This window comes from Ovis aries, chromosome 12 (assembly GCF_016772045.2).
Source record: "Ovis aries strain OAR_USU_Benz2616 breed Rambouillet chromosome 12, ARS-UI_Ramb_v3.0, whole genome shotgun sequence".
In the NCBI taxonomy this organism is placed as follows: Eukaryota; Metazoa; Chordata; class Mammalia; order Artiodactyla; family Bovidae; genus Ovis; species Ovis aries.
In genome coordinates, this window is record NC_056065.1 from 38,693,900 (window position 1) to 38,719,566 (window position 25,667).

The 25,667-nt window shown below is 38.2% G+C and overlaps 1 protein-coding gene across 6 annotated transcripts in view; it reads left to right on the forward strand.

Moving 5' to 3' along the window:
* The window catches only part of DNM3 (dynamin 3), a 647,020-nt gene that overhangs the window by 158,503 nt on the left and 462,850 nt on the right, over positions 1 to 25,667 (forward strand). For all 6 annotated transcript variants that reach the window (XM_060396477.1, XM_015099204.4, XM_027975613.3 and 3 more), the window contains exon 3: positions 24,119 to 24,268. In XM_060396477.1, the coding sequence (XP_060252460.1) occupies positions 24,119 to 24,268 (150 nt within the window). The remainder of the gene's footprint in view (positions 1 to 24,118; positions 24,269 to 25,667) is intronic.

Below are 25,667 nucleotides of genomic sequence, written 5' to 3' on the forward strand. Positions count from 1 at the left end.
TTTTGAGTAATGAAACTATTCTGTGTGATACTGTTGTGATAGATACATGTCATCATACGTTTGTCCAGATCCATAGAATGGACACAACCAAGAGTGATCCTAATGTAAACTACGGACTCTGAGTGATTGTGATGAGCCAGTGCAGATTCATTGATTGTAACAAATGTTTCACTCTGGTCAGGGGGAGGTGTTGAACTGAAGGAAGTTGTGTGTTTGTGAGGATGAGAAGTATTGGGAAACACCTTGTATTTTCCACTTAAATTTCTGTGAACTAAAAACTGCTCTAAAAAATAAAGTTTATTTTTGAAAAGTGATTAAAATGATAAATTTTATATTACATGTATCTTGTCACACATAAACCAAAGCTCTAAAGTATAAAAGAGATTTTTTTCAAAGCTGTTTTTTTATTAAGGATCCTTTGATTCAGTGTTGTATCACATAATTAAAAAGTATATTTTGTATTTTGGAGTATGTGCTATTTTAAGTGTAACCAGTGAGAGTTGAATAAGCAGACAAAAGAGGGGCAGAAAGGCCTCCTCTCACTTGGTCCCCTCAATGATTTCTATTCCTTGAGAACCTCCATCATCGTGCCCTTTGGAGAAAGAAGTCGCTTGTTTTTCTGACCATCTAGTTCACCCAGACACTCCCTGTTGGAGTCCTTGCCCTCCCAAGTGGCTCTCCTAAACAACACTAAAATGTCCCTAGGCCTGCTGCTTTCCCCATGTGGCCACAACTGGTCCATGGGAGATGTTCAGGCATCCTGTCCTTTGCCCTGTTGCTGAGGCTGTGCAACCTGGATAGCCTACTGACCACAGGCTTGATCTCTCCCAAGCCTGGCCAGGTGCTAGGTTTTGTGAAGGTCTTTCACTAAGTGTGAGATATGGAAGAGAGCATCTCCCCACCCTGTCCCTCATGGCAAGGAAGTGGGACCTGAGGGTTTGGTCACTAATTTCTTTAAAGAAATCTCTTTGCAAATGCTCATTAGTCTCATCATTTTATTATTATATTTAGAAGAGCATCGGAGGAGCCCAAGAGGTATCAAAAATCATATCTGGAGCATATCTTATATAATTTCTTCCTATGGTATTGATCTCATACCTGAAGGTTTCCAGTGTAATTACAGTACTCTTTCATGAGCTTACAGCAGCTTGGTATGGTGGAGTGAACTAGAAGCCAGAGTGAAATAACCTCAGGTCTTGTCATTATACCATTTTTTTGGTTTTGTGACTTTGTAAGGAAATCATTTAAGCTTCTTGATAATCAGTTTCCATAAAATCGTTTTGAAGATTGAATGACAATGCACTTGAAGGTGCTTTGAACATTATACATGTGCTTGTTGTTGTTCTTCAGTCGTTAAGTCATGTCTGACTCTTTGCAACCCCATGGACTATAGCATGCCAGGCTTCTCTGTCCATGTGCTAAACATGTGCAAAATATTCTATTGTTAATTTAGAAGACTTTCTCTGCTGTGGAGGCTTCTAATGAAGATGATTCTGTGATCATGAAACTCAGAACGGTTTAATTTTTCTATTGGAACATATGAATGATTACTGTATCAAGGTAAATTTGAAGTACCAAATGCAAGATTATGTTATATTGTCCAAGTGTGAACTTTGGTGGTTGTAGCTGGTGCTATTAGGGACTTGTGTCAGATTTTGCTTGCATCTTGAGCCATACAGCTTTGATGGAGGAAAGTGGTACTTTTAGTTACACAGAAATAATAAAGACAATTATTATTATAATCATGATTTTGCTGGCTACATTTATATGGCACTTAGTATGTACATGGTTAACAGATACTTGTCTAAGTGCTTTACATATATTGACTTATCTGCACAACAATCCTATGGGGTAGCTGGTGCTATTATTAATCCCATTTTATGTAGTAGAAATCGAAGTACAAAGAAGTTACAGTTCACTCGGGATACTACTACCTACTTTCAGGGTTGTTGTGGGCATTAACATGAGATAATGTGTCTCCCTTTGAATAAAAGCTTGATGTATGATTCTCAGCCATTTAATTTATTCCAAGGTTCAAAAGTTACAGTTTAACTGGGATAAATAATACCTGTTTCCCAGGATCATTGTAGGTATTAACAGGAGTGAATGTGTGTTAATTTACGTCCTGACTTATGCAACAGATATGTCATATACCTCTAAATTCTCTTTGGGGGTAAGTATGAATTTTTGTAGGCAGTGCATTTCTGTCTCACACAGGTACAGCATTCTAAATCAGCTTTTAAGGCTAATGATGGGTTATAGCAAAAAATCACTATTAGGACTACAGAGAGCAATACGTGTGTGTGTGTGTGTGTGTGTGTGTGTGTGTGTGTGTGTGTATATGGTGTCATGTCCACAACTATCTTCTCTAACTTTTCACTGCTTAGTGCTTATCAGTGGCTCTCAATTGTTCTTTAATATCTTCTTTGAGGATGTAAACGAAGAACCCAGTAGCTTTTACCAGAATTCAGTTTGTTTTCTGTGGAAACTTCTTTCTTCAATAGGCCATAAAAATCAAATGAAGAGCATATCAAATTTCAGCCATTTTATGACTTTATGTTGATCATAAATAAACAATAATCATAATAATAGCTGACAGTTTTTACATTCAGTAGTATGGAATGAAAGTGAAAGTGAAGTCGCTCAGTTGTGTCCGACTCTTTGTGACCCCATGGACTGTAGCCTACCAGGCTCCTCTGTCCGTGGGATTTTCCAGGCAATAGTACTGGAGTGGATTGCCATTTCCTTCCCCAGGGGATCTTCCCAACCCAGGGATCGAACCCGGGTCTCCCGCATTGTAGACAGACGCTTTACCGTCTGAGCCACCAGGGAAGTCCTAGTATGGAATGGACACTATCAAATGCTTTATGTGCATCACCTCATTTTGCATCTTCCCACAAAAAGGGGTGCTTTCTGTCTTCTACACTCTTTCATAAATGCTTTATGCTTTCATTCATTCATCCCCAAATATATTTTTATATTGGTTTGAACCCATGCCCTCTTCAGTGGAAGCTCAGAGTCTTAATTACTGTGCCACCAGGGGAGTCACTCAAATATATATTTTTAAATTGGGTATTTGTTATTATTTTCCCAGCTCTTTTATCCCCAACTCACTTTTTCTTTTTTGCTTTGATGCTTTTGTTATCATTTGTAGTTTTAAATGTTCTCTTTTCTCTTCTTGGCTTTCCCTCAATTCTACTTATTCTCCTATATTTGCACCCAACTCTTTCCATAAATCTACCACAGCCTAAAAAGACCCCCACCCTTTCCAAATCCACATGGCACTAAGGTGCACCATTTATTTGTCAATTACTCATGATAGTGTTTTCTATCCTGGAATTTTATTTAAATCTTGTGCTTAATTTTCACAAATTTGTCTTCTTTCTCCAACTTTGGTAAGTTCTTCAAGATTGTGAATTATAGCTTATCACTTTTTATTGTCTACAGTAGAAGTTGCTTAATAAGTGGATTTTTTGCCAGAACCTCAACTGCCAGTTGAAAGGATTATATTACAGAATGGAAAACAGTCTCAGTTCTGTCACCCAGAAGCATAATGTGTAATTGAAGCCTTGCTCACTAAGGAAATAAAAAACCTCATCACAAAAGCACAGGTTTTTGGAAGACTGAAAATGTAATATTTTTGTGATATTAAATTTCTGACTAAAATGAATTCCCGAGAGTAATAACATACTCTCAAGCATCTTATCCAGAGCTTTTCTCTATAACTGATTAGACCAAAAGCGAGAGGAGATAGCTCATAAATTGATTCTAAAGAGATCTGCTGAGAAAAAGATTTTGCTCCATACTGTTGATTCATACTGAATGAGAAAAAAAAATACTGGTGATTTTAAATGCTGAAAGAGACATTCTAGGCCTCATGTGTTTTTGAAAAATACTGAATAGTAATTCAGTTTTAATTTGGAATTATTCATTCATTCACTCATTTGTTTTTTAATCATTCATGTATCTTTAAGGAATGTTAAGCACTTTCTTTAGCACTTTCTTAGCACTTTCATTATAGCATTAGAGATGAAACATATAAACAAATAGTTCTATGCTGTAGAATGTGTAATACATATTATATGAATATTTTAAAACATGTTACTTTGGATTGAGAATCTTAAAGTTTCTTTCTACCAGTAAAATTGCATGAGTTGTACATTCACAGAGGAGAAAAATATTCCTCACAATTAGTGGAGTGACCAAAGGAAGTTTTTGGTGGAAATGATCTTTGAGTAGGACCTTGTTAGGTAGTATTTTGATAGACACCTATTATAGTCATGGTCCAAACTGTCTGTTGAGTGTTTGCTATGCCAGAGTCAGTATACTAGGTGCTTTAAACACATATTTCTGTGAGGAAGAGTGTACTGCTGAGTTATCTGTGAATACCCTGAGAGTACACTGAAAATCTTGTGTATATATGTTTGTACTTGTTAGTGGGGAAAGGTTCCTGAGCTTCCAGAAACATGAACCGTAATAGAGAGGGTAGCGCGTTTGATTCCTGGACTTTGAGAATTGTACACATAGGTGGGTGGCAGGTGGAAGGAAGGAACTGTTGAGAACAAAGAAGCTGTGAAAGGCTAAAAACTGGGTGCTCTTAAGAGGGGAGAGCTTGAAGTAGTGAGAAGCAGTGTAGGATTTGGTTAACTGATTGTCCTCCGGGCTCAGAATGTCTGAATTTAAATTCTGGACTGCTACCTCCTGGCTGTATGACCTCAGGCAACCTATTTATCCTCTCTGAAACCAAGACCTTTGCTGTCTAAATTAGCTATTACATATTTGCTTAAAATTTCTTTGGTTATTTAATTTTTTTTATTTACAGTGTTGTGTTACTTTTTGCTATACAACAAAGTGAATCAGTTATACCTATAAATACACCCACCCTTTTTAAAACTTTTTTCCCATATAGTTCATCACAGGATATTGAGGAGAATTACTTGTGCTATCAAGTTGGTCCTTATCATCTATTTTATATATAGTAGTGGGTATATGTCAATCCCAATCTCCCAGTTTATCCTTGCCTCCCTTCCCCTCAGTAACCATAAGATTATTTTCTTCATCTGTAACTCTTCTTCTGTTTTGTAAATAGGTTCATTTGCACCATTTTTAAAGATTCTACATATAAGCGATATCATATATATTTCTCCTTCTCTGACTTACTTCATTCATTATGACAATCTCTAGATTCATCCATGTTGCTGCAAATGACATTACTATATTCTTTTTTTATGACTGAGTGATATTTCATTCTATAAATGTATCACATCTTCTTTATCCATATCTCCGTTGATGGACATTAAGGTTGCTTCCATCTTCTGGCTGTTGTAAATAGTGCCACAGTGAACACTGGGTGTATGTATCTTTTAGAATTATGGTTTTCCCTCGGTTTACCTGGTGGTTCAAATGATAAAGAATCTGCCTGCAATGCAAGAGACCCGGGTTCAATTCCTGGGTGGGGAAGACCCCCTGGAGAAGGGAATGACTAGCCAATCTAGTATTCCTGCCTGGAGAATTCCATCAACAGAGAAGCCTGGTGGGCTATAGTCCATGGGGTTGCAAAGAGCTGGACACAACTGAATGACTAACACACACAAACACACACACACACACACCCCAGGTACATACCCTGAAGTGGGATTGTAAGATCATGTGGTAGCTCTATTTTTAGTTTTTTAGGGAACTTCCATACTGTTCTCTATAGTGGCTGTACCAATTTACATTCCAAACAACAGTGCTGGAGGGTTCCCTTTTCTCCATACCCTCTTTAGCATTTATGGTTTGTAGATTTTTTGATGATCTTTGGTTATTCTAAAATTAAGGGCTTACTATATATGTTACAGAGAAGGCAATGACAACCCACTCCAGTACTCTTGCCTGGAAAATCCCATGGATGGAGGAGCCTGGTAGACTGCAGTCCATGGGGTCGCGAAGAGTCCGACACCACTGAGCAACTTCACTTTCACTTTTCACTTTCACACATTAGAGAAGGAAATGGCAACCCACTCCAGTGTTCTTGCCTGGAGAATCCCAGGGACGGGGGAGCCTGGTGGGCTGCTGTCTGTGGGGTCGCACAGAGTCGGACACGACTGAAGTGACTTAGCAGCAGCAGCAGCATATATGTTAAATGCTTTGATTCGTTTTTTATATGTATGTGTAAATGTATATGATGTATTCTTTATGTAATATAAATTTGTTGAGACTATATAACTAGTCATTGGGAGAACTTTTATGAAACTTTTATGAAAGAAGCAGACATGGCCATGCCCTTGACCTCATAGCAACCGATGAATGGGGTACCATTTAGAGAGGAGGGAACTGGGGGTCAGGCAAGGTGAATGACTTTCCAAGGCATGAGATAGAGAAATGGGGAAGCTTTAAACTCAGGTCTGATTCTGGAGTCTTAAACACTCATGTTCTTGGCTACAGAATATTGTACAGCATGACTGACTCTGCAGGAGCATTAACAAGGGGAAACCTACTTTAGCGATGATTTACATACAGATTTTGTCGTTGAAAGAGAAAGGATGCAGATACTTTGTGTGGACTCTTCTAATGTTATGAAATTACTAAGAAGAGTTATCAATTAATAGAGCATATTTTCAAATCAAGTTTTAGTATAATGGCACATTTGGATGATCTAGTAATTAATACATTGTTACTGAGCTTATGCTCTTCATTGTGATCCATGTGATACAGTCGTATCTGAGGACCTTCTAAATAAGTGCACTTGTTTTTCAAGCAAGGTGATTTCTCTCTCTCTCTCTTTTTTTTTTTTTACTGATTATGCTTTTTTCAATCTTATAATTTCATCTATTTTGCAAAAGTAATTAATTACTTCCGTGTGTTGAGATAATTGGTGACTATTGGGGCTGAACATTAATTCATAGGCAAATTGAGTTGGAAAAGACATAGTTACTGAGTTTCAGATGAAAACTTTGTTTTTCTTTATAGGCACCCTTCTTTTAGCATTGTTTAAACTGACCACATAATGCACTGACTTTTGCTAAGTGCTGGGTGGTCTTATGGGAATCCTTTGGAATTAAATAAAAAATTATCTAAGGGGACCTTTATCTTCCCTGGTGGCTTAGACGGTAAAGCGTCTGCCTACAATGCAGAAGACCTGGGTTCAATCCCTGGGTCAGGAAGATCTCCTGGAGAAGGAAATGGCAACCCACTCCAGTATCCTTGCCTAGAAAATCCCATGGATGGAGGAACCTGGTTAGGCTACAGCCCATGGGGTCGCAAAGAGTCGGACACGACTGAGTGACTTCACTCACTCACTTAAAACATTTTAAACTTACTTATCTCCATTTAGATAATTCAAACACTAATTGACCAGCTCTACTGAGTTTTTTTCATACTAGGAACAATTCATAGTTCTCTTCCACCCTCTTTCCTCCTCTTTTTAAGTTTTCAGAATGGTTGGATTGGCTCTACTGTTTGAGTCATAGAATAGCTTTTGCAGTTTATGAAGCAAAGGCATCTTATCAGAAGGGTTACTTTGCATTTTAATTTTATGCACTGAATTTTGAATATTATGCCCAAGAACTTTCATATAGTCACAATTTTTCATTTTTTCTGACTTTTGTTGTAAAAATATGCACTCTCATTTCCAAGCTATCCCATACTGAGTCTGATTGCTTAGTGCTTGGGCCATAGTTGACAATAAATATTTTTGTTTCTCTTTACAGCACTGAAGTGATTTGTTCTAGTGAGACAGAGTTTAGAGGTGATGTACCTCTCATTTATAATAATATTTAATATATCTGGCAGAACAGGCATTCATGGAAAAATACTTATGTTTTTAGCTAAACATGCTATGTGTGTTTGTGTGTGTGTGTGTATGTAAGTTTGGGCTAGAGGAGAAAATTTTTTTTATTAGTAATATTGGAAACAATGCAGTAGATAAAGTTTAAACAATTAAATTGTTTTGTAGAGATTGACAAACTGATTCTAAATTTCCTAGGAAATGCACAGGATCCAGAATAGCTAAAATAACTTTAAAATAAAACAAGTTTGGAGAATGAACACTACCTGAATTTAAGACTTGTTACAAAGCTGCAATGTTCCAGATAGTATGGTGTTATACAGCCCAGCAATCCCACCGCTGGGCATACACACCAAGGAAACCAGAATTGAGAGACACATGTACCCCAGTGTTCATCACAGCACTGTTCACAATAGCTAGGACATGGAAGCAACCTAGATGTCCATCGGCAGATGAATGGATAAGAAAGCCATGGTACATATACACAATGGAATATTACTCAGCTATTAAAAATAATGCCTTTGAATCAGTTCTAATGAGGTGGATGAAACTGGAGCCTATTATACAGAATGAAGTAAGTCAGAAAGAAAAATACCAATACAATATATCAATGCATATATATGGAATTTAGAAAGATGGTAACAATGATCCTATATGTGAGACAGCAAAAGAGACACAGATATAAAGAACAGTCTTTTGGACACTGTGGGAGAAGGCGAGGGTGGGATGATTTGCGAGAATAGCACTAAAACATGTATATTACCATATGTGAAATAGATCACCAGTTTAGGTTTGAAGCATGAGACAGGGTGCTCAGGGGTGGTGCATTGGGATGACCCTGAGGGATGGGATAGGGAGGGAGGTGGGAGGGGAGTTCAGGATGGGGAGCACATGTACACCCATGGCTGATTCATCTCATTGTATGGCAAAACCACTACAATATTGTAAAATAATTAGCCTCCAATTAAAATATATAAATTTATTTTTAAAAAACAGAATAAACACAGGAAGTAAATGCTCCACATGTCTATATTATCCACTGTGGAACTATCTCTATGGCATTTTCAGACAGTGAATACAGAATATGAGGGGTACATGGTGTGTTGTGTATGTTTCAACTTTCTATAGTTAGTATGTTACAGTAAAGGGACAATTTATATTTAACCACTTTATGAGTGGAAAAAATAAATAACAGACTTGTCATAGGAAAAAAAATGTAGTATGGCCTTGATAAATATGGACAAATAGACCAGTGGAACAGAAGAGAGGTAAAAAATAGACCTCCAGATCTATAAATAATTGACTTTTAATAAAAGCAGAAAGGCAATTCAATAGAAAAAAGGTAGTATTTTCAACAGTTTTGGAAAAGCAGCATATTCATATGTAAAAACTGAACTACTATTTATACCTTTCACTGTATACAAAAGTTAAGTTGACTTTGTTTCTAACAACCACCTTCAGGAATTTGTCATGAAGACATTTGAGAAGCTTACCAAATACACTAAGATATTGTTAAAATATTTAGATGGAATAATATTGCTGCCGAATTGTGTGTAGAAGCTCACACTTAGAGAAAATAAATTTTTGTCAAACTTCAAATATTTCCAGCAACATTTAATTTGATATTTTGAGAATTTTTAGTTGCATATTTACATATGTACACACACATTTATACACTTGTTCTTATATGATTATTACTTAAATTTTATTTATAAACTTCATTTCTGTGTTTAAGATTCTGTGGGAAATTTTTCATTTTGTAAATACTAGATTTTCTGTTGTATTTTTTTTATAGCAATCTGATTACTTGAACTTTCATGACAAAGTCTAGTGATATCACTTTTAATTATAGATTTTTACTTGGCAAATCACCTTGCTTTTTTTTCTTCTTAAAAGAAGAAAGAATGTTGAAACATATGCTGCTTGTGAAATTGTACATTTAATTACTCTTTAATAATACTGTAATAATTCACTTATTTGGAAACCTCTTTTCAGTTTCTTAACTTAGCTGATTATCAGGAGGAAGCAAGAAGAGTCTTGGGCAGTCAAAATTAATAATACAAAATCTATGATCTAAAGCTCATTTTTGCAGTGTGGCCTTACTCTGGGCATTTCCCATCTCAGTGTAGACTTGGACCATACACACTAGGTTATTGGACTTCTCAGTTTAGAATTAAATACAAAGCTGCAAGTTAGAAAGGGAATATGGCTTAAAAACAGATGTCAACAGTAAGAAGTGACAGATATAAACCTGATGTAAAGGAAGAGACAATAAAAAAACATACAATGGAAAAAAATTTTTTAACAAAATAGCCTATAGCAAAATCCTTTGAAATAACAAGAAATATTTCCATTATGTATAGAACATTGTTTAAGGGTACAAGAAACTATAGGATACATACTCAGTTTCTATAAATGCCATTAGTCACTTGCTAGTATTTATTAATACCTTGCCCTTTCAACAGCTTTTTGACACTATTGCTTATTCTTTCCTTAAAACATACACTATCCCTTTGGTTTCCATGATGCGAAAAACTCCTGGTTTTTGTTCTCTCTTTGGCCACTCTCTCTCTTTTGCTGATGCATTATCTTTTACCTGGTCTTTAAAGTTTGTATCTACCCAAGGCTCCTTTCTCTGTCATTTTTTATTCTCCCTTCAGCAGTCTCTTCTATGCCATGTCTTCAGTTACAGCTCATGCACCTCAGTTCAGTTCAGTTCAGTCGCTCAGTCATGTCTGACTCTTTGCGACCCCATGAATCGCAGCACGCCAGGCCTCCCTGTTGATCACCATCTCCCAGAGTTCACTCAGACTCACGTCCATCGAGTCTGTGATGCCATCCAGCCATCTCATCCTGGGTCATCCCCTTCTCCTCCTGCCCCCAATTCCTCCCAGCATCAGAGTTTTTTCCAATGAGTCAACTCTTCGCATGAGGTGGCCAAAGTACTGGAATTTCAGCTTCAGCATCATTCCTTCCAAAGAAATCCCAGGGCTGATCTCCTTCAGAATGGACTGGTTGGATCCCCTTGCAGTCCAAGGGACTCTCAAGAATCTTCTCCAATACCACAGTTCAAAAGCATCAATTCTTCGGCACTCAGCCTTCTTCACAGTCCAACTCTCACATCCATACATGACCACAGGAAAAAACATAGCCTTGACTAGATGGACCTTAGTCGGCAAAGTAATGTCTCTGCTTTTGAATATGCTATCTAGGTTGCTCATAACTTTTCTTCCAAGGAGTAAGCGTCTTTTAATTTCATGACTGCAGTCACTAGGACTCTCATATTTATAGCTCCTGGGCTAAACTCCAGACACATATTTCTAGCGGAGCCCTTGAAACTCTGCTTGGATATTTCAAAGGTATAAAATTTAGTATGTCAAAGGCCATATTTAATATCATTTTCTTCTCAGTATCCACAAACCTCAAGTGTCCACCAGTGTTTATTTTTTGATTCATTCACTCATTTACTTATTTGCTCTTTAATTAAAAAAATATATATAATATCTGTATATTTCATATATATATATTGAATGCCCAATAGATGCAATTCACTGTTTTAGGTACTAAGAGTACAGCAGATAATGTTTCTGTTTTCATAGAACTTATATTCCAGTGGGTAAAGACAGGTAGTGAAAAACAAAATCTTCAGGTAATGATTATGTTCTGAAGAACATAAATTGGATGATATGATGGAGTGCGACTGAACTGCTGCTTTTCTTTGTTTGATCAAGGAAGGCTGTCTAAATTAGAGATGATATTTTAGATAAGAAGTAAATGACAGGATAGAGCTATGCATGCCAGAAGAGGAGCAGCTTGTAGAGAGGCCTTGGGGTGGAAACAGACCTGGTGTGCTTGCAGAGCAGAAGAAGGCTACTGAAGCTCAACTGTTTAATTATTTTTGGTTTTGGCTGTGCTGAGTCTTCGCTGATACGTGCAGGCTTTCTCTAGCTGCAGCAGGTGGGGGCTACTCTCTAGTTGCAGTGGGTGGGCTTCTCATTGTGGTGGCTTCTCTTGTTGTGAAGCACAGGCTCTAGTGTGTGAGAGCTTCAGTTGTTGCAGCATGCAGACTCAGTAGTTGCAGTTCATGTGCTCTAGAGCATGGGCTCAGTAGCTGTGGCGCTCCAGCTTAGCTACTCTGCATCATGTGGGATCTTCCTGGACCAGGGATTGAACACATGTCCCCTCCATTGGCAGGCATATTCTTAACCACTGGATCACCAGGGAAGTCTTAGGGGCTCAAGGGTTTGGAGAGGGTAGAAATAGTGTTATCAATAGAGGTAGACAGGGATCAGACTGTCTAGGACTTTGTAGGCTGGGGGAGGAGTTTGGATATTTCTGACTTCTCTGGAAAACCAATAAAAAGTTTTTAAAAGGGGAAAGACATGATCTGACATATGTTTTATAAAGATCTCTCTAGCTGCCATGTAGAGAATGGATTCAGTGGAGCCAGAGTGGAATCAGGAAGACCAGTTGGAGGCTTTTATGGTAGTCCAGGTAAGAGTTGGCATCAGCATAGGCGGAGGATGGCCACAGTGGAGGCAGTGAGATGTTTGGGAGAAAGGTGAGCAAGGGTAAAAAAAAAAAAAACCAAACACCTCTGTTTTTTGATTTGGTGACCTGGTTCAATGATAGTGTCAATAATTGAGATGTGGAAGATAGGAGGAGATGGAGGGGATGTGATGCTAAAAGGAGAAGGCAATGTTTCAAGGAACAGGAGGAAAATCATGTCAGATGCTGCTGAGGTTTTTGCAGTTTTTGGCCAAGTGCTTGACATGCTTTCTGTTTGGTTTCATGTTTTTCATTTTTGGGACTTCCCTGGTGGGTCAGATGGAAAAGAATCTGCTTGCGTTGCAAGAGACCCCTGGGTTTGACCCCTGGGTTGGGAAGATCCTCTGGGAGAAAGAAATGGCTACCCATGCCTATATTCTTGCCTGGAGAATTTCATGGCTAGAGGAGCCTGGTGGGCTACAGCCATGGGATCACAAAGACTTGGACATGACTGAGCGACTAAAACATGCACAATACTTATTAATCTCTCTTGGCCCTGAGGTCAATGTAAGTGATTTTGGCTTTCTATGCTATGAAAGACTACCTCTCATTTCATGACTGAATTCTCACCTTTTTTTTTTTTTTTTCTGTGTTTTTTTTTTTTAACTTTACAATATTGTATTGTTTTTGCCATACATCAAGATGAATCCGCCACGGGTGTACACATGTTCCCAGTCCTGAAGCCCCCTCCCACCTCCCTCCCCATACCATCCCTCTGGGTGGGTCATCCCAGTGCACCAGCCCCAAGCATCCTGTATCCTGCATTGAACCTAGATTGGCTATTTGTTTCTTATATGATATTATACATGTTTCAATGCCATTCTCCCAAATCATCCCACCTTCTCCCTCTCCTACAGAGTCCAAAAGACTGTTCTATACATCTGTGTCTCACCTTGGTTTTTTGATTGGACCATCTGGATCACTTGGACCTGGAGTTCTGTTTTGATCTTCTCTGCCTCAGGAATACCAGAGTCCTGATCCTAAACCCTAGTCTCTGCAGCTGGTCTCTGAGACCTGCCTAGCACCTACCTTTAGTCTGCTATGAAATCTTGGCGTTTCTTGTTTCCACCCCATTATTCTTCACCCTCTAACTGAGACCTCTACCTTTCACCCACTATTGGACTTCCTCAGGTTAAATGTTTACTTCTTTAGATTTCCTTTTTTTTTTTTTTTAAATTACTAAAAGAAGGACACAACTGACTTCTGCTTTATATCTGGGTCTGTGTAACTCATGTCTAACTTGCTTTGTTTCTTACTTAACCATAGTTCTAGGCCCCTGGCTTCAATTTGGAATGACTTGAAGGCTTGATGGAAGCATTTTTCTAAATTGCTTAATGGTATGCAAAGAGGAGTTCTTTACAGAAGAAGGAAGAAATCTACAGGTGTTCTTTAAATATGATAGGCATCAGGGAAACAAAGATGACTCAAATGTAGCCTCTGCCTTTAAGGAACTGTATTTTTAAATGTAGTCCTGCCAGGTGGTATTTATAGCCAGTGGATTCAGCTAGTTGCACTCAAAACCATTTCCTGTTTCTGTGTCCCATATACTCCATTTTCACCGGAACCCCATGTTTAAAAACATTGCTATGAAAGCCTTTTAGAAACAGAACTCCAGCTAAAGTATGGACAACCCCAGTTCTTAGAATAAAGATTGGCAAGATAAGCCTGTGCTCCACAATTATTCCATTTTACTTAACCTTGATTAATTGAAACATATGCATGTTTTTCCCCATGGAAGGGGCATATTGGAAATATTTAAATTCTTATGGTCATGCTGTGCTTTTCACAGATGATTGGAATGCTGCCCAGGCACAAACCATGTCATCCTTCCCCCAAACAATTTGTCAGCTGTTTATCCTAGCATAATTTGTTTTTCATGGTCAGCAGAAATGACAGTACTAAAATGTTTTATAGGAAAATAAAAAAAACAGTGAAAGCTCTGATTTTTAAAAAAATACCCTCTTTTTCCTCCCAAATCACTCTTTGATATAAAAGGTATCTTACCCTTTACTTCAAATGTAGGCTATTTTTAACACTGGGAAAACAGGAAAGATTTTTAAAACTAGAATCTTCCTTTTTGAAACTGAAAACATACTGTGAATTTCAGGAAGATAGGTTATACTGACACACAATAGAATTTCATGGATTCATTATTAGGACATAGGCTATATGCACATAACCTTCATCCTTTATAGGAGCTTGTGGCTAAGAAATTTAATCACTGTCCATTCAGGCTGAATTTGGGCTGAAGCCTGGAATTGTTTGAGAAAGGGATCATTCCATGTGCCCGATTACTAAGCATTTAGAATGAAAGGAACACTGAGAACATGCCAAGAGAGCTTGTGCCATTGGAAATTACTTTTCTATGAGACAGAATTTATCTCAGGACCATAAGATGAGATTTGTTAGAACTTTAGACATATTAATTTTTGATAGTATGAAAGTCTCAGAAGATACATATTTACCAGTTCTTTAAAAGTCTAGCTGTTGATTGGCTAGCGTAGACTGTTCTGTAGAGTTTGGCTTGGGTGTTAGAATTTCCTTCATCTCATGTGAACATTCTTCTTTAGAGGTGAGTATAGTAAATGATTCATTGCTCTTGTGAAAATCCTTTCCAAGATTTTCATTTATAATTGTGCTTTAGACAGCAGGGAAGTAAAACTGTGACCTTTAAATTCTGCATTGCTCATCAAGATTTATTTAGGACTTGTATGATGATAAGCTGATGGATAATCCTCTTCAATAGCAATTACGGGCAATTGTTCAAAAACATACAAGCCACCTCTGCTGTCCACCTAGTTATAGTCTGCTTGATAGAGGGCTGGGATTCCATAATAGGACTGGCTTACCTTGTTGCTGTTAAGACTCAGCTTATGACAGTATAATCCTGTAGCTGTGAATTGTAAATTATAGTTATGATTGCTATGTTTTACTAATAAGAAAGCAGGATGTGTGGTCTGACAATTATCACTGTACTATTAGAGACGAGGGGGACATAGACCTATGAGTCTCTGGACCTGGGTAGAGGATGGATTACAGGTAGCTCCCATATGACAATTTAGATTAGGTTTTCCCTGAGTTATCCATCCTACTGGATGAATTATTTCCCAGGAAGCTCTTTGAGACGCATAGAAACAGGAATTTTGTAGTTTCTGCCCCTTTTGTCTTTCTGATATGCTGGACATGCCTGAATCCCAGTGATGGATGTAGTTGAGACCCAAGTTACATTCCTGCTAGGGTTACTATTAGGTCATTTAGGATCACTCTGTGTGTGTGTGTGTGTGTGTGTGTGTGGGGGGGGGTATATTGTGGTAAAAATAATAGTATTTGTAGGGTTTAACCAGTGAGAATACATACAGAAATGGTTTTTAAAGGTGTAAAATGACTCAACAAAATGATAAATCCCCACTCTCACCTGTTGAATTTCACATACTCCCACCACCATCAATTCTACCTGTTTGTGTCATCCATCAATCCTCATTATTCTGTTTCCTTTTGATTCCTATGGGGTGAACTAGCATGTTCCTTTCTAGTGCTTCCTATCCCCTCTTCATTAAGACATAGCTTTAGCACTTGTCCCTTCTTACTTCTGCATCATCAGCTTTCCCTCAAGGCTGGATTAATAGCATCAGCCTAGGAACATGGCATTAGTTTACCCGCTTTTATAAAACTTTCCCTTCATAACCCTCTCCAGATGCCCTTTTACTTCTCTCCTCTCCTTTACAACACAACTTCTTAAATGATTTGTCCACAACCAGTCTCTACTTCCTCTCCTCCTAGTCATTCTAAAATCTATTCCAATCAGATTTTCACCCAACCCACTCCACTCCAACTGTCCTTCTCAACATCCTGAAGGATCCTCACATTGTCTGATTTTATTATTTGTTCTTAGTTCTCATCTTACCTGACATGTTGGCAGTATTTGATAGAGTGAAAGTTCTTTCATGAAATACTTTCTTTTTGTGGTTTTGGGTCACCTGTCTCTCAGGGTTTTCCTTTTTTTTTTTTAACCCCCCATCATATTGACCTGGAGAAGGCAATGGCACCCCACTCCAGTACTCTCTCCTGGCAAATCCCATGGACAGAGGAGCCTGGTAGGCTGCAGTCCATGGGGTCACTAGGAGTCAGACACGACTGAGCAACTTCACTTTCACTTTTCACTTTCATGTATTGGAGAAGGAAATGGCAACCTACTCCAGTGTTCTTGCCTGGAGAATCCCAGGGACGGGGGAGCCTGGCGGGCTGCCGTCTCTGGGGTCGCACAGAGGCGGACATGACTAAAGTGACTTAGCAGCAGCAGCAGCAGCATGTTGACCACTCATGCTTATTCTCCATTTCCTGACCTCTAAATATTGCAACATACAGGGTCCACTGCTCTGACCTGTTCCTTGTCTGTCTTTCATTTAGTGACCTAGTGATCTTATGCACTTGCCTAACTTTTAATTCCTAATACATATATCTATATCTATTTTGGACTTATCTAGCTTAGACTTCTCCTTAGATAAAAGATTCACATATCCAGCCCCAGGGCATTCTTGTGCTGAATAAAAGAAGCCGCCATTTCCTCAAGCCCTTGACTGCCATCTTCTGGAAAAATTTCAGGATAGATACACACTTATCAGATGAGACAATGAGAATTGTGGGTCTTTCAGCTGCATGGTTCTCAACCATTGGTGGTGGTTCTGTTTGTCCACATGGGTGATGTGTAGCAGGCATCACAAGCTTAATAGGTCCCCAACTGAAGTTTTAAATTTTATGTTATTATAGTTGATTAACAATGTTGTATTCGTTTCAGGTGTTCAGCAAAGTGATCTGGTTAAACATGTACATATATTCATTCTTTTTTAAGATTCTTTTCTGATATAGATTATCACAGAATGCTGAGTGGAGTTCCCTGTGCTATATAGTAGACTTTTATTGATTATGTATCTTATATATAGTAATATATAGTGGTGTGTGTATGTTCATCCCAAGTTTCTGACTTATTCCTCACCGCCCCCCCTCCAACTCCCATATTTCCCCTTTGGTAACCATAAATTTGTTTTCAATATCTGTGGGTCTGTTTTTGTTTCATAGATAAGTTAATTTGTATGTTTTTAAAAGTTAGATTCCACATATGAGTGATATATGATATTTGTTTTTCTCTGACTTACTTCACTTAGTATAATAATCTCTAGGTCTATCTATGTTGCTGCAAATGACACTGTTTCTTTCTTTTCTATGGCTGAGCAATATTCCATTGTATATATGTACCACATTTTTTTTTTATCCATTCCTCTGTTGATGGACATTTATGTTACTTCCATGTCTCAGCTATTGTAAACGGTGCTGCTACGAACATTAGGGGCATGTATCTTTTCAAATTATGTTTTTTTTTTTTCTGGATATATGCCCCAGGAGTAGGATTTCTGGATCATATGGCACAACTATTTTTAGTTTTTTTAAGGTATCTCCATACTGTTCTTCTCCATAGTGGCTATACCAATTTATAATCCCACCAGCAGTGTAGGTGGGTTCTTTTTCTCCACACCCTGTCCATCTTTTTATTGTTTGTAAATTTTTTGATGATGACCATTCTGACTGATGGCGAAGGCAATGGCACCCCACTCCAGTACTCTTGCCTGGAAAATCCTATGGATGGAGGAGCCTGGTGGGCTGCAGTCTATGGGGTCGCTAAGAGTCGGACATGACTGAGCGACTTCACTTTCACTTTTCACTTTCATGCATTGGAGAAGGAAATGGCAACCCACTCCAGTGTTCTTGCCTTGAGAATCTCAGGGACGGGTGAGCCTGGTGGGCAGCTGTCTCTGGGGTCGCACAGAGTCAGACATGACTGAAGCGACTTAGCAGCAGCAGCAGCAGCAGCAGCATTCTGACTGGTGACGGACAGGAAAGTGGTGTACTGCAGTCCATGGGGTCGCAAAGAGTTGGACATGACTGAGTGACTGAACTGACTGATTCTGACTGGTGTGAGGAGACACCTCATTGTAGTTTTGATTTGCATTTCTCTGATAATTAGTCATGTTGAGCATGTTTTCATGTGCTTTTTGACCATCTGAATATCTTCTTTGGAGAAATGTCTGTGAAAATCTTCCCATTTTTTGATTGAGTTGCCAAACTGAATTCTTGATTCCCAACCCCATCTTCCATACATCTTCCTTTCTTTCAGTCTTTCTATTTCAAAATTCTTCCAATTGCTGAGGTCAACCTCCTTAAAGTTATTCTTAACTTCTTTCTTTCTCTCATATCCCTCCTTTAATTCATCAGCAAATCCTTTTGGTTTTTCCTTCAAAATTCATTAGAATATAACCACTTCTCAGCACTCCCACTGCTCCCACCCAGGTCTCACCCCCAGGTGAGATAATAATCCCACCTGTATTATTCTTATAGCCAGCTACTTCTCTTATGCCTCATTGTCTGTTCTCAACACAACAGTACAGTTCTTTATTTAAAACCTAGGTCACATCATGTTTCCCTTCTATCTAAAACGCTTCAAGTGCTTTCACATTCATTTAGAGTAAAATCAAAGTCCTTAAAATGGCCCACAGGTCCTACATTGTCTGGGTCTGTACCACAGCTCTGACCTCATCTGCTGCCTCTCCCCCATGCTCTGTGCTCCAGGCACGTTGGCCTCCTTGCTTTTCTTCCAATATGCCAAGTGTAGTCTGCATCAGTCAGTGTACTGGGATCCTCTTATGTAAAGCATGGCTTCTTGAGTCTTTGCGCAAATGTCACTTTATCATATCAGAGAAGTATTCCTTGATTGCACATAACAAAGCGACCTCCCTTCTCCAGTGTTTAACATTCCCCTTATTCAATTTTCTCTATAGCACTTACCTGACACACACACATTGTTTACTGTTTTATTTCACTAGAATTTAAGCTTCATGAGGCTAGAGACTTTTTTTTTCACTTTACTATATGCCAGCTTTCTAAAATAGTCCCTGAGAAGTTGTAGGAGTTCAATAAATATTGGTTAAATAAATAAATAAATATTGACATTCCTAAATCTCTTTGTGGGACCCTATACCTAACAAGATACAGAGATTGGAGATGGTACTGCACAATTCCAGTCTCTGAATTCCAAGATAAAAGCATTTTCAGAAGTCCAGAGTAAATTTAAATCTAATTTGAGAATTGCATTGATTTTACAACTTTCTGGAAGGGTCTTCGTTTCCTAAAGAGAAAGCAAATAGGCGCCATCTAGTGGCAACAAGTGTGTTGGGCTTCACTCGTGGCTCAGCTGGGAACACATTTCTGTTACTTGAATTATTGATTAGCAATGAAATTGAAAATGTAGCCCTTGATCCAGAAGATTTTTTTTTAAAATTATATGAACATAATAATTATGATAGCCAGAAGTTCTCAGATTTGAATTTTCCACAGGCTATGTTCAACTTAATAGTCCTGTCTCCTTGCTATGAGAAAGTGCTGTTCTGTTTCTTCTAAATTATTTATGACTCACTTTTGCTTATTAAGCTTTGTTTTTCAGAATCTGGCATTTATTGTTCCTCTTTACTTTTCTTATTGTTTTATCCTCTACTTATCCTTAAACTCTTACATTGATACTGGCCTAACCGCTGAATGAGTAAATAAATTCTCTGCTGCTGCTGCTGCTGCTGCTGCTGCTGCTGCTGCTGCTGCTGCTGCTGCTGCTGCTGCTGCTGCTGCTAAGTCGCTTCAGTCGTGTCCAACTCTGTGCGACCCCATAGATGGCCTTCTACCAGGCTCCTTTGACCCTGGGATTCTCCAGGCAAGAACACTGGAGTGGGTTGCCATTTCCTTCTCCAAAATAAAGTCTCTACTTCTAAGAATTTATAATCTTATAAAAATAGCACTTATGAGGCTAAACATGTAAAAGAAATGCCAAATAATGTGGTGATCTCTTCAGGCAGACTTCTGAAGCCTTCTGAGGTTTAATTGTTGTGTATACTTTCACTGTTCAGGCATAAACCACATCTTGTAGTTGTCTCCCTATTGGCCTTGCAGTGTAGTGGGTGAAGGTTAAATATTTATGGTGGTAACGGTAGAAAGACTACCAATAACTGTCTCAGCTGAGCCCAAGATATCTGGGCCCAAGATACTTTAGCCTTAGTCTACATTTGGTGGAGCATTTTTTTCAGCTGGCTGTTAGAGAAATTAAACTCTTTGTTAAGACTTGTTACCTTGTAATATTATAACATTTTTAGGTCTACTAGTATCAGTTCCCTTTTTTCTGAGTTGTGTTGCTTATCACTTACTCCATATCTTTGGAAGCAGATAGAGAAAGGGACAGTACAATAGTTTTAATATGCTACTGAAATTTTAAAAAATAACCAATTTTCTCTTATATGGTTATTTTAGAGTTTTTCCTTCTGCCTACAGATACTGATTTTATTTTTTAGATTGCAGAGAAATAGTTTCTTTGTAATATTGTATTTTTTCTTGAGAAAAATATCTTTTAATTGCAGAAATGGATGTGGTATTTTGAATAGTATATTTTAAAGCTAAAATATTCCATATATTATTTCCTTTTAAAGGGTAAAACAAACATTGTTTCTAAATCTTCCTACTTTCCGAAGCTGTATTTACATAATTTAGCATATGTTGTTGTTGCTCTAAGTCGAGTCTGACTCTTTGTGACGCCATGGACTGCAGCACTCCAGGATTCCCTGTCCTTCACCATCTCCTTGAGTTTACTCAAACTCACATCACTGAGTCGGTGATGCCATCCAACCATCTCATCCTTGGTCACTACCTGTTTGTTCTGTCCTCAGTCTTTCCCAGTGAGTCAGCTCTTTGCATCAGGTGGCCAAAGTATTGGAGCTTTAGCCTAAGCATCTGTCCTTCCAGTGAATATTCAGGGTTGATTTCCTTTAGGATTGACTGGTTTGATCTGCTTGCAGTCCAAAGGACTCTCAAGAGTCTTCTCCAGCACCACAATTCGAAAGGATCAATTCTTTGGTGCTCAGCCTTCTTTGTGGTTCAAGTCTCACATCTGTACATGACTTCTGGAAAAAGAATAGCTTGGACTGTAAGAATCTTTGTTGGAAAAGTGATGTCTCTGCTTTTTAATATCCTAATCTCTAGGTTTGTCATAGCTTTTCTTCCAAAGAGCAGGCATCTTTTAATTTTATGCCCGCAGTCACCATCTGCAGTGATTTTGGAGCCCAAGAATATAAAATTTGTCACTGTTTCCACTTTTCCCCCATCTATTCGCCATGACGTAATGGAACCGGATGCCATGATCTTCATTTTTTGAATGTTGAGTTTTAATCCAGCTTTTTCACCCTCTTCTTTCACCCTTACCAAGAGGCTCTTTAGCTTCTCTTTGCTTTCTGTCATTGGTATCATCTGCATGTCTTAGGCTGTTGATACTTCTTCCAGCAATCTTGATTACAGTTTGTGAGTCATCTAACCGTCATTTCGCATGATGTACTCTGCATAGAAGTTAAATAAGCAGGGTGACAATACAGAGCCTTGATGTACTCCATTCCCAATTTTGAACCCATCAGCTGTTTCAGGGAAGTTCTAACTGTTGCTTCTTGACCTGCATACAGATTTCTCAGGAGACAGGTAAGGGAGTCTGGTATTCCCATGTCTTTAAGAATTTTCCAGTTGTGATTTACACAAAGGTTTTAGCATAGTCAATGAAGCAGAAGTATATGTTTTTCTGGAATTTCCTTGCTTTCTCTGTGATCCAGCTATTGTTGCCAATTTGATCTCTGGTTCCTCTGTCTTTTCTAAATCCAGCTTGTACATCTGAAAGTTTTCACTTCACATGCTGCTGAAGCCTAGGTTGAAGGGTTTTGAGCATTACTTTGCTAGCATGTGAAATGAGTGCAGTTGTTCAGTAGTTTGAACATTCTTTGGCATTGCCCTTCTTTGGGATTGGAATGAGAACTGACCTTTTCTGATCCTGTGGCCACTGCTGAGTTTTCCAAATTTGCTAACATATTGAGTGCAGCACTTTCACAGCATCATCTTTTAGCATTTGAAATAGCTCAGCTAGAATTCCATCACCTCTACTAGCTTTGTTTGTAGTAATGTTTCCTAAGATCCACTTGATTTCATAGTCCAAGATGTCTGGCTCTAGGTGAGTGACCACACCATCATGGTTTTCCAGGTAATTAAGACCCTTCTTGTATATTCTTCTGTATAGTTCTATATAGAAGAACTTCTTGCCACCTCTTCTTAGTCTCTTCTGCTTCTGTTAGGTCCTTACTGTTTCTTTCCTTAATCATCCCTGTCCCAGCGTGAAATATTCCCTTGATAGCTCCCAACTTTCTTGAAGAGCTCTCTAGTCTTTCCCAATCTATTGTTTTCTTTTATTTATTTTTTTAACATTATTCACTTAGGAAGACTTCCTTATCTCTCCTTGCTATTCTTGGGGACTCTGCATTCATTTGGGTATATCTTTCCCATTCTCTCTTGTCTTTCACTTCTCTTCTCAGCCATTTCTGAGGCCTCCTCAGACAATCGTTTGGCCTCCTTGCATTTCTTTTTCTTGGGATGGTTTTGGTCACCACCTCCTTTACAGTGTTATGAATCTTTGCCCATACTTCTTCAGGCATTCTGTCTACCAGATCTAATCCCTTGAATCTATTTGTCACCTCCACTGTATAATCATAAGAGATTTGATTTAGTTCATAGCTGAATGGCCTAGTAGTTTTCACCATTTTCTACAAATTAAGCCTGAACTTTGCAATGAGGAGTACATGATTAGAGCCACAGTCAGCTCCAGGTCTTGTTTTTGCTGACTGTATAGAACTTCTCTGTCTTTGGCTGCAAAGAACATAATCAATCTGATTTCGGTATTGACCATCTGGTGATGTCCATGTGAAGAGTTGTCTTCTGTGTTGTTGGAGAGGGTGTTAGCTAGGACCAGTATGTTTTCTGGACAAAATTCTATTAGCCTTTGCCCTGCTTCATCTTATACTCCAAGGCCAATCTTGCCTTTTACTCTAGGTATCTCTTGACTTCCTACTTTTGCAGTCTAATCCCTTGTGATGAAAAGGACATCTTTTTTCTTTTTTGGTGCTAGTTCTAGAAGGTCTTGTAGGAGATCTTCATAAAATCGACTTCAGCTTCTTCAGCATTAGCGGTTGGGGCATAGACGTGGATTACTGTGATGTTGAATGATTTGCCTTGGAAACAAACCAAGATCATTCTGTTGTTTTTGAGACTGCACCCAGGTACTGCATTTCGGACTCTTTTGTTGACTATAAGGGCTGTTGCATTTCTCCTAAGGGATTCTTTCCCATAGTAGTAAATATAATGGTAATCTGAATTAAATTCGCCAATTTCCATCCATTTTAGTTCACTGATTCCTAAGATGTCAGTGTTCACTGTTGCTACCTCCTCTTTACTGTGTCCAATTTACCTTGATTCGTGGACCTAACATTCCAGGTTTAGCATCCATCATGATAAAGTGGTGATATTCAGAAAGGACATGTTAATAGGATTAATAAGTAGGCTTTTTGTATATTCCAGCTCTAATTTCTTTGACAATTGGTTGCTGTTATTTGTTATATCATTTGGAGGGCCAAAATTCTCTTTATTTAATAGGCTTTGCAGTTTAAAGACTGCTTATAATACTTAATTGCTAATCTGAAAATTAGCAATTTTGCACCATTAGCATTTGTACTATGCTTGACATTTCTCAAGTGTTAACGGTGCTTTTTAGTTACCTCCATGTTCTCTCATTATGATGGCTGAAGAGGCAATATTGGATATTTTGACTTGTAATTAAAGAAGCATCGTTTCCTTATAATTACTGAAAAAATACCTGAATTTTAGATTGTATTAATTTGTCTTTTATAGAATATGCTGAATTTCTACACTGCAAAGGAAAAAAATTTACAGATTTTGATGAAGTTCGCCATGAGATTGAAGCTGAAACAGATCGAGTAACTGGAATGAATAAAGGCATTTCCTCCATACCCATTAATTTACGAGTCTATTCCCCACATGGTAAGTAAAATAACAAAATTCCAAATTCTTGTCCTCAAAAATTTTTACTATGTATGTTAATACATTATTTATGTAAAATGGCTTTTTTTTCCTCTCAAAAAATCTTGGTGTCTAAGATTGTGCTTAGGTACTTCAGTAAATGATATAACCCAAACAGCTCATAGAATTATTTATGGGAGTCAGAAGGAGATAATTTGTAAAAGAGAATTGAGTACATTATTTTACAAAGTTTTCTGTATATATATTTTAAACCTTTAGAATTCCAAAGAAGAATGCATGAAAATGTCCATTTTTAGTAGCTTCAGCTTTTGCAAAAATCTTAGAGGTGCTTGGTTCTATGGTTGAGTTTTCTTTAATGAATTTTCTTTCAGTCCTATATATTCTTATTTATTCTCTTCCTGAGGAATCAACTGTGATTTTTTTCTCTCCAGGCTGTCAGCAAAAACTTATAAATTAGATAACCAATTCTTGGTGGGTAATACAGAATAAATAGCCTCCAGAATGACTAAGATTTTGTTGGGACAGATTTTCATCTCTAATCTTCTCCTCAGCTCTGTTGCTTTTAAATTGGACCATGAAATGCTCAATTATGACTTCCCAAGAGGACTTGGAGCCAAGTGTATAGAGAGACTTGGAGCTTTTGTGTATAGACAGAATGATAGCCAGGTCAGGGCTGGAGTCACTGACTTAGTAGTTTCCTGGGTTTCCAAAATGGTGCTCTGTAAGTCTGGCTGTAGAGGCTACACACTAACTTCATGACTAACTGCTTTCCAATAAGCTAAGCGACTTGTTGCTGTTGTTTAGTCACTAAGTTGAGTCTGACCCTTTATGACCCCATAGACTGTAGCCCACCAGACTCCTCTGTCCATGGGATTTTTTAGACAAGAATACTGGTGTGAGTTGCCATTTCCTTCTCCAGGGAATCTTCCCCACCCAGGGGTCAAACCCATGTCTCCTGCATTGGCAGGCATGTTCCTTACTACTCAGCCACCTTGGAAGCCCAGGCTAAGTTAGCCCAGGCTAACACTTTGTAAATAACGCATAATGCTTTTAAAAGGAAGGACAAACTTTACTCTGAGAATTTTTACACCATTTGAAGGGAAGTGCAAGACAGACAGTATATTTGCTTATTGTTCTGTGTTTGAATTATAGGCCCCTAGTTACAAACATGGCAGCTCTCTGAGAAAGCTATTAGGTATGCAAATCAGTACTTCTTAAATTATGTTAAAATGATCATTTGGCCTAGCACAATCATATCATAAAAATAGAGAAAATTTGCAAGGCCAGTTTGAATTCTATCCTGTTTTATTCTATGCACATGAGTTGGAACTCTTTAGATACACAAGCTCAGCTTGTTTCATTTCTATGAAAATAACACATGATTCTGCCTTGTTGCTAT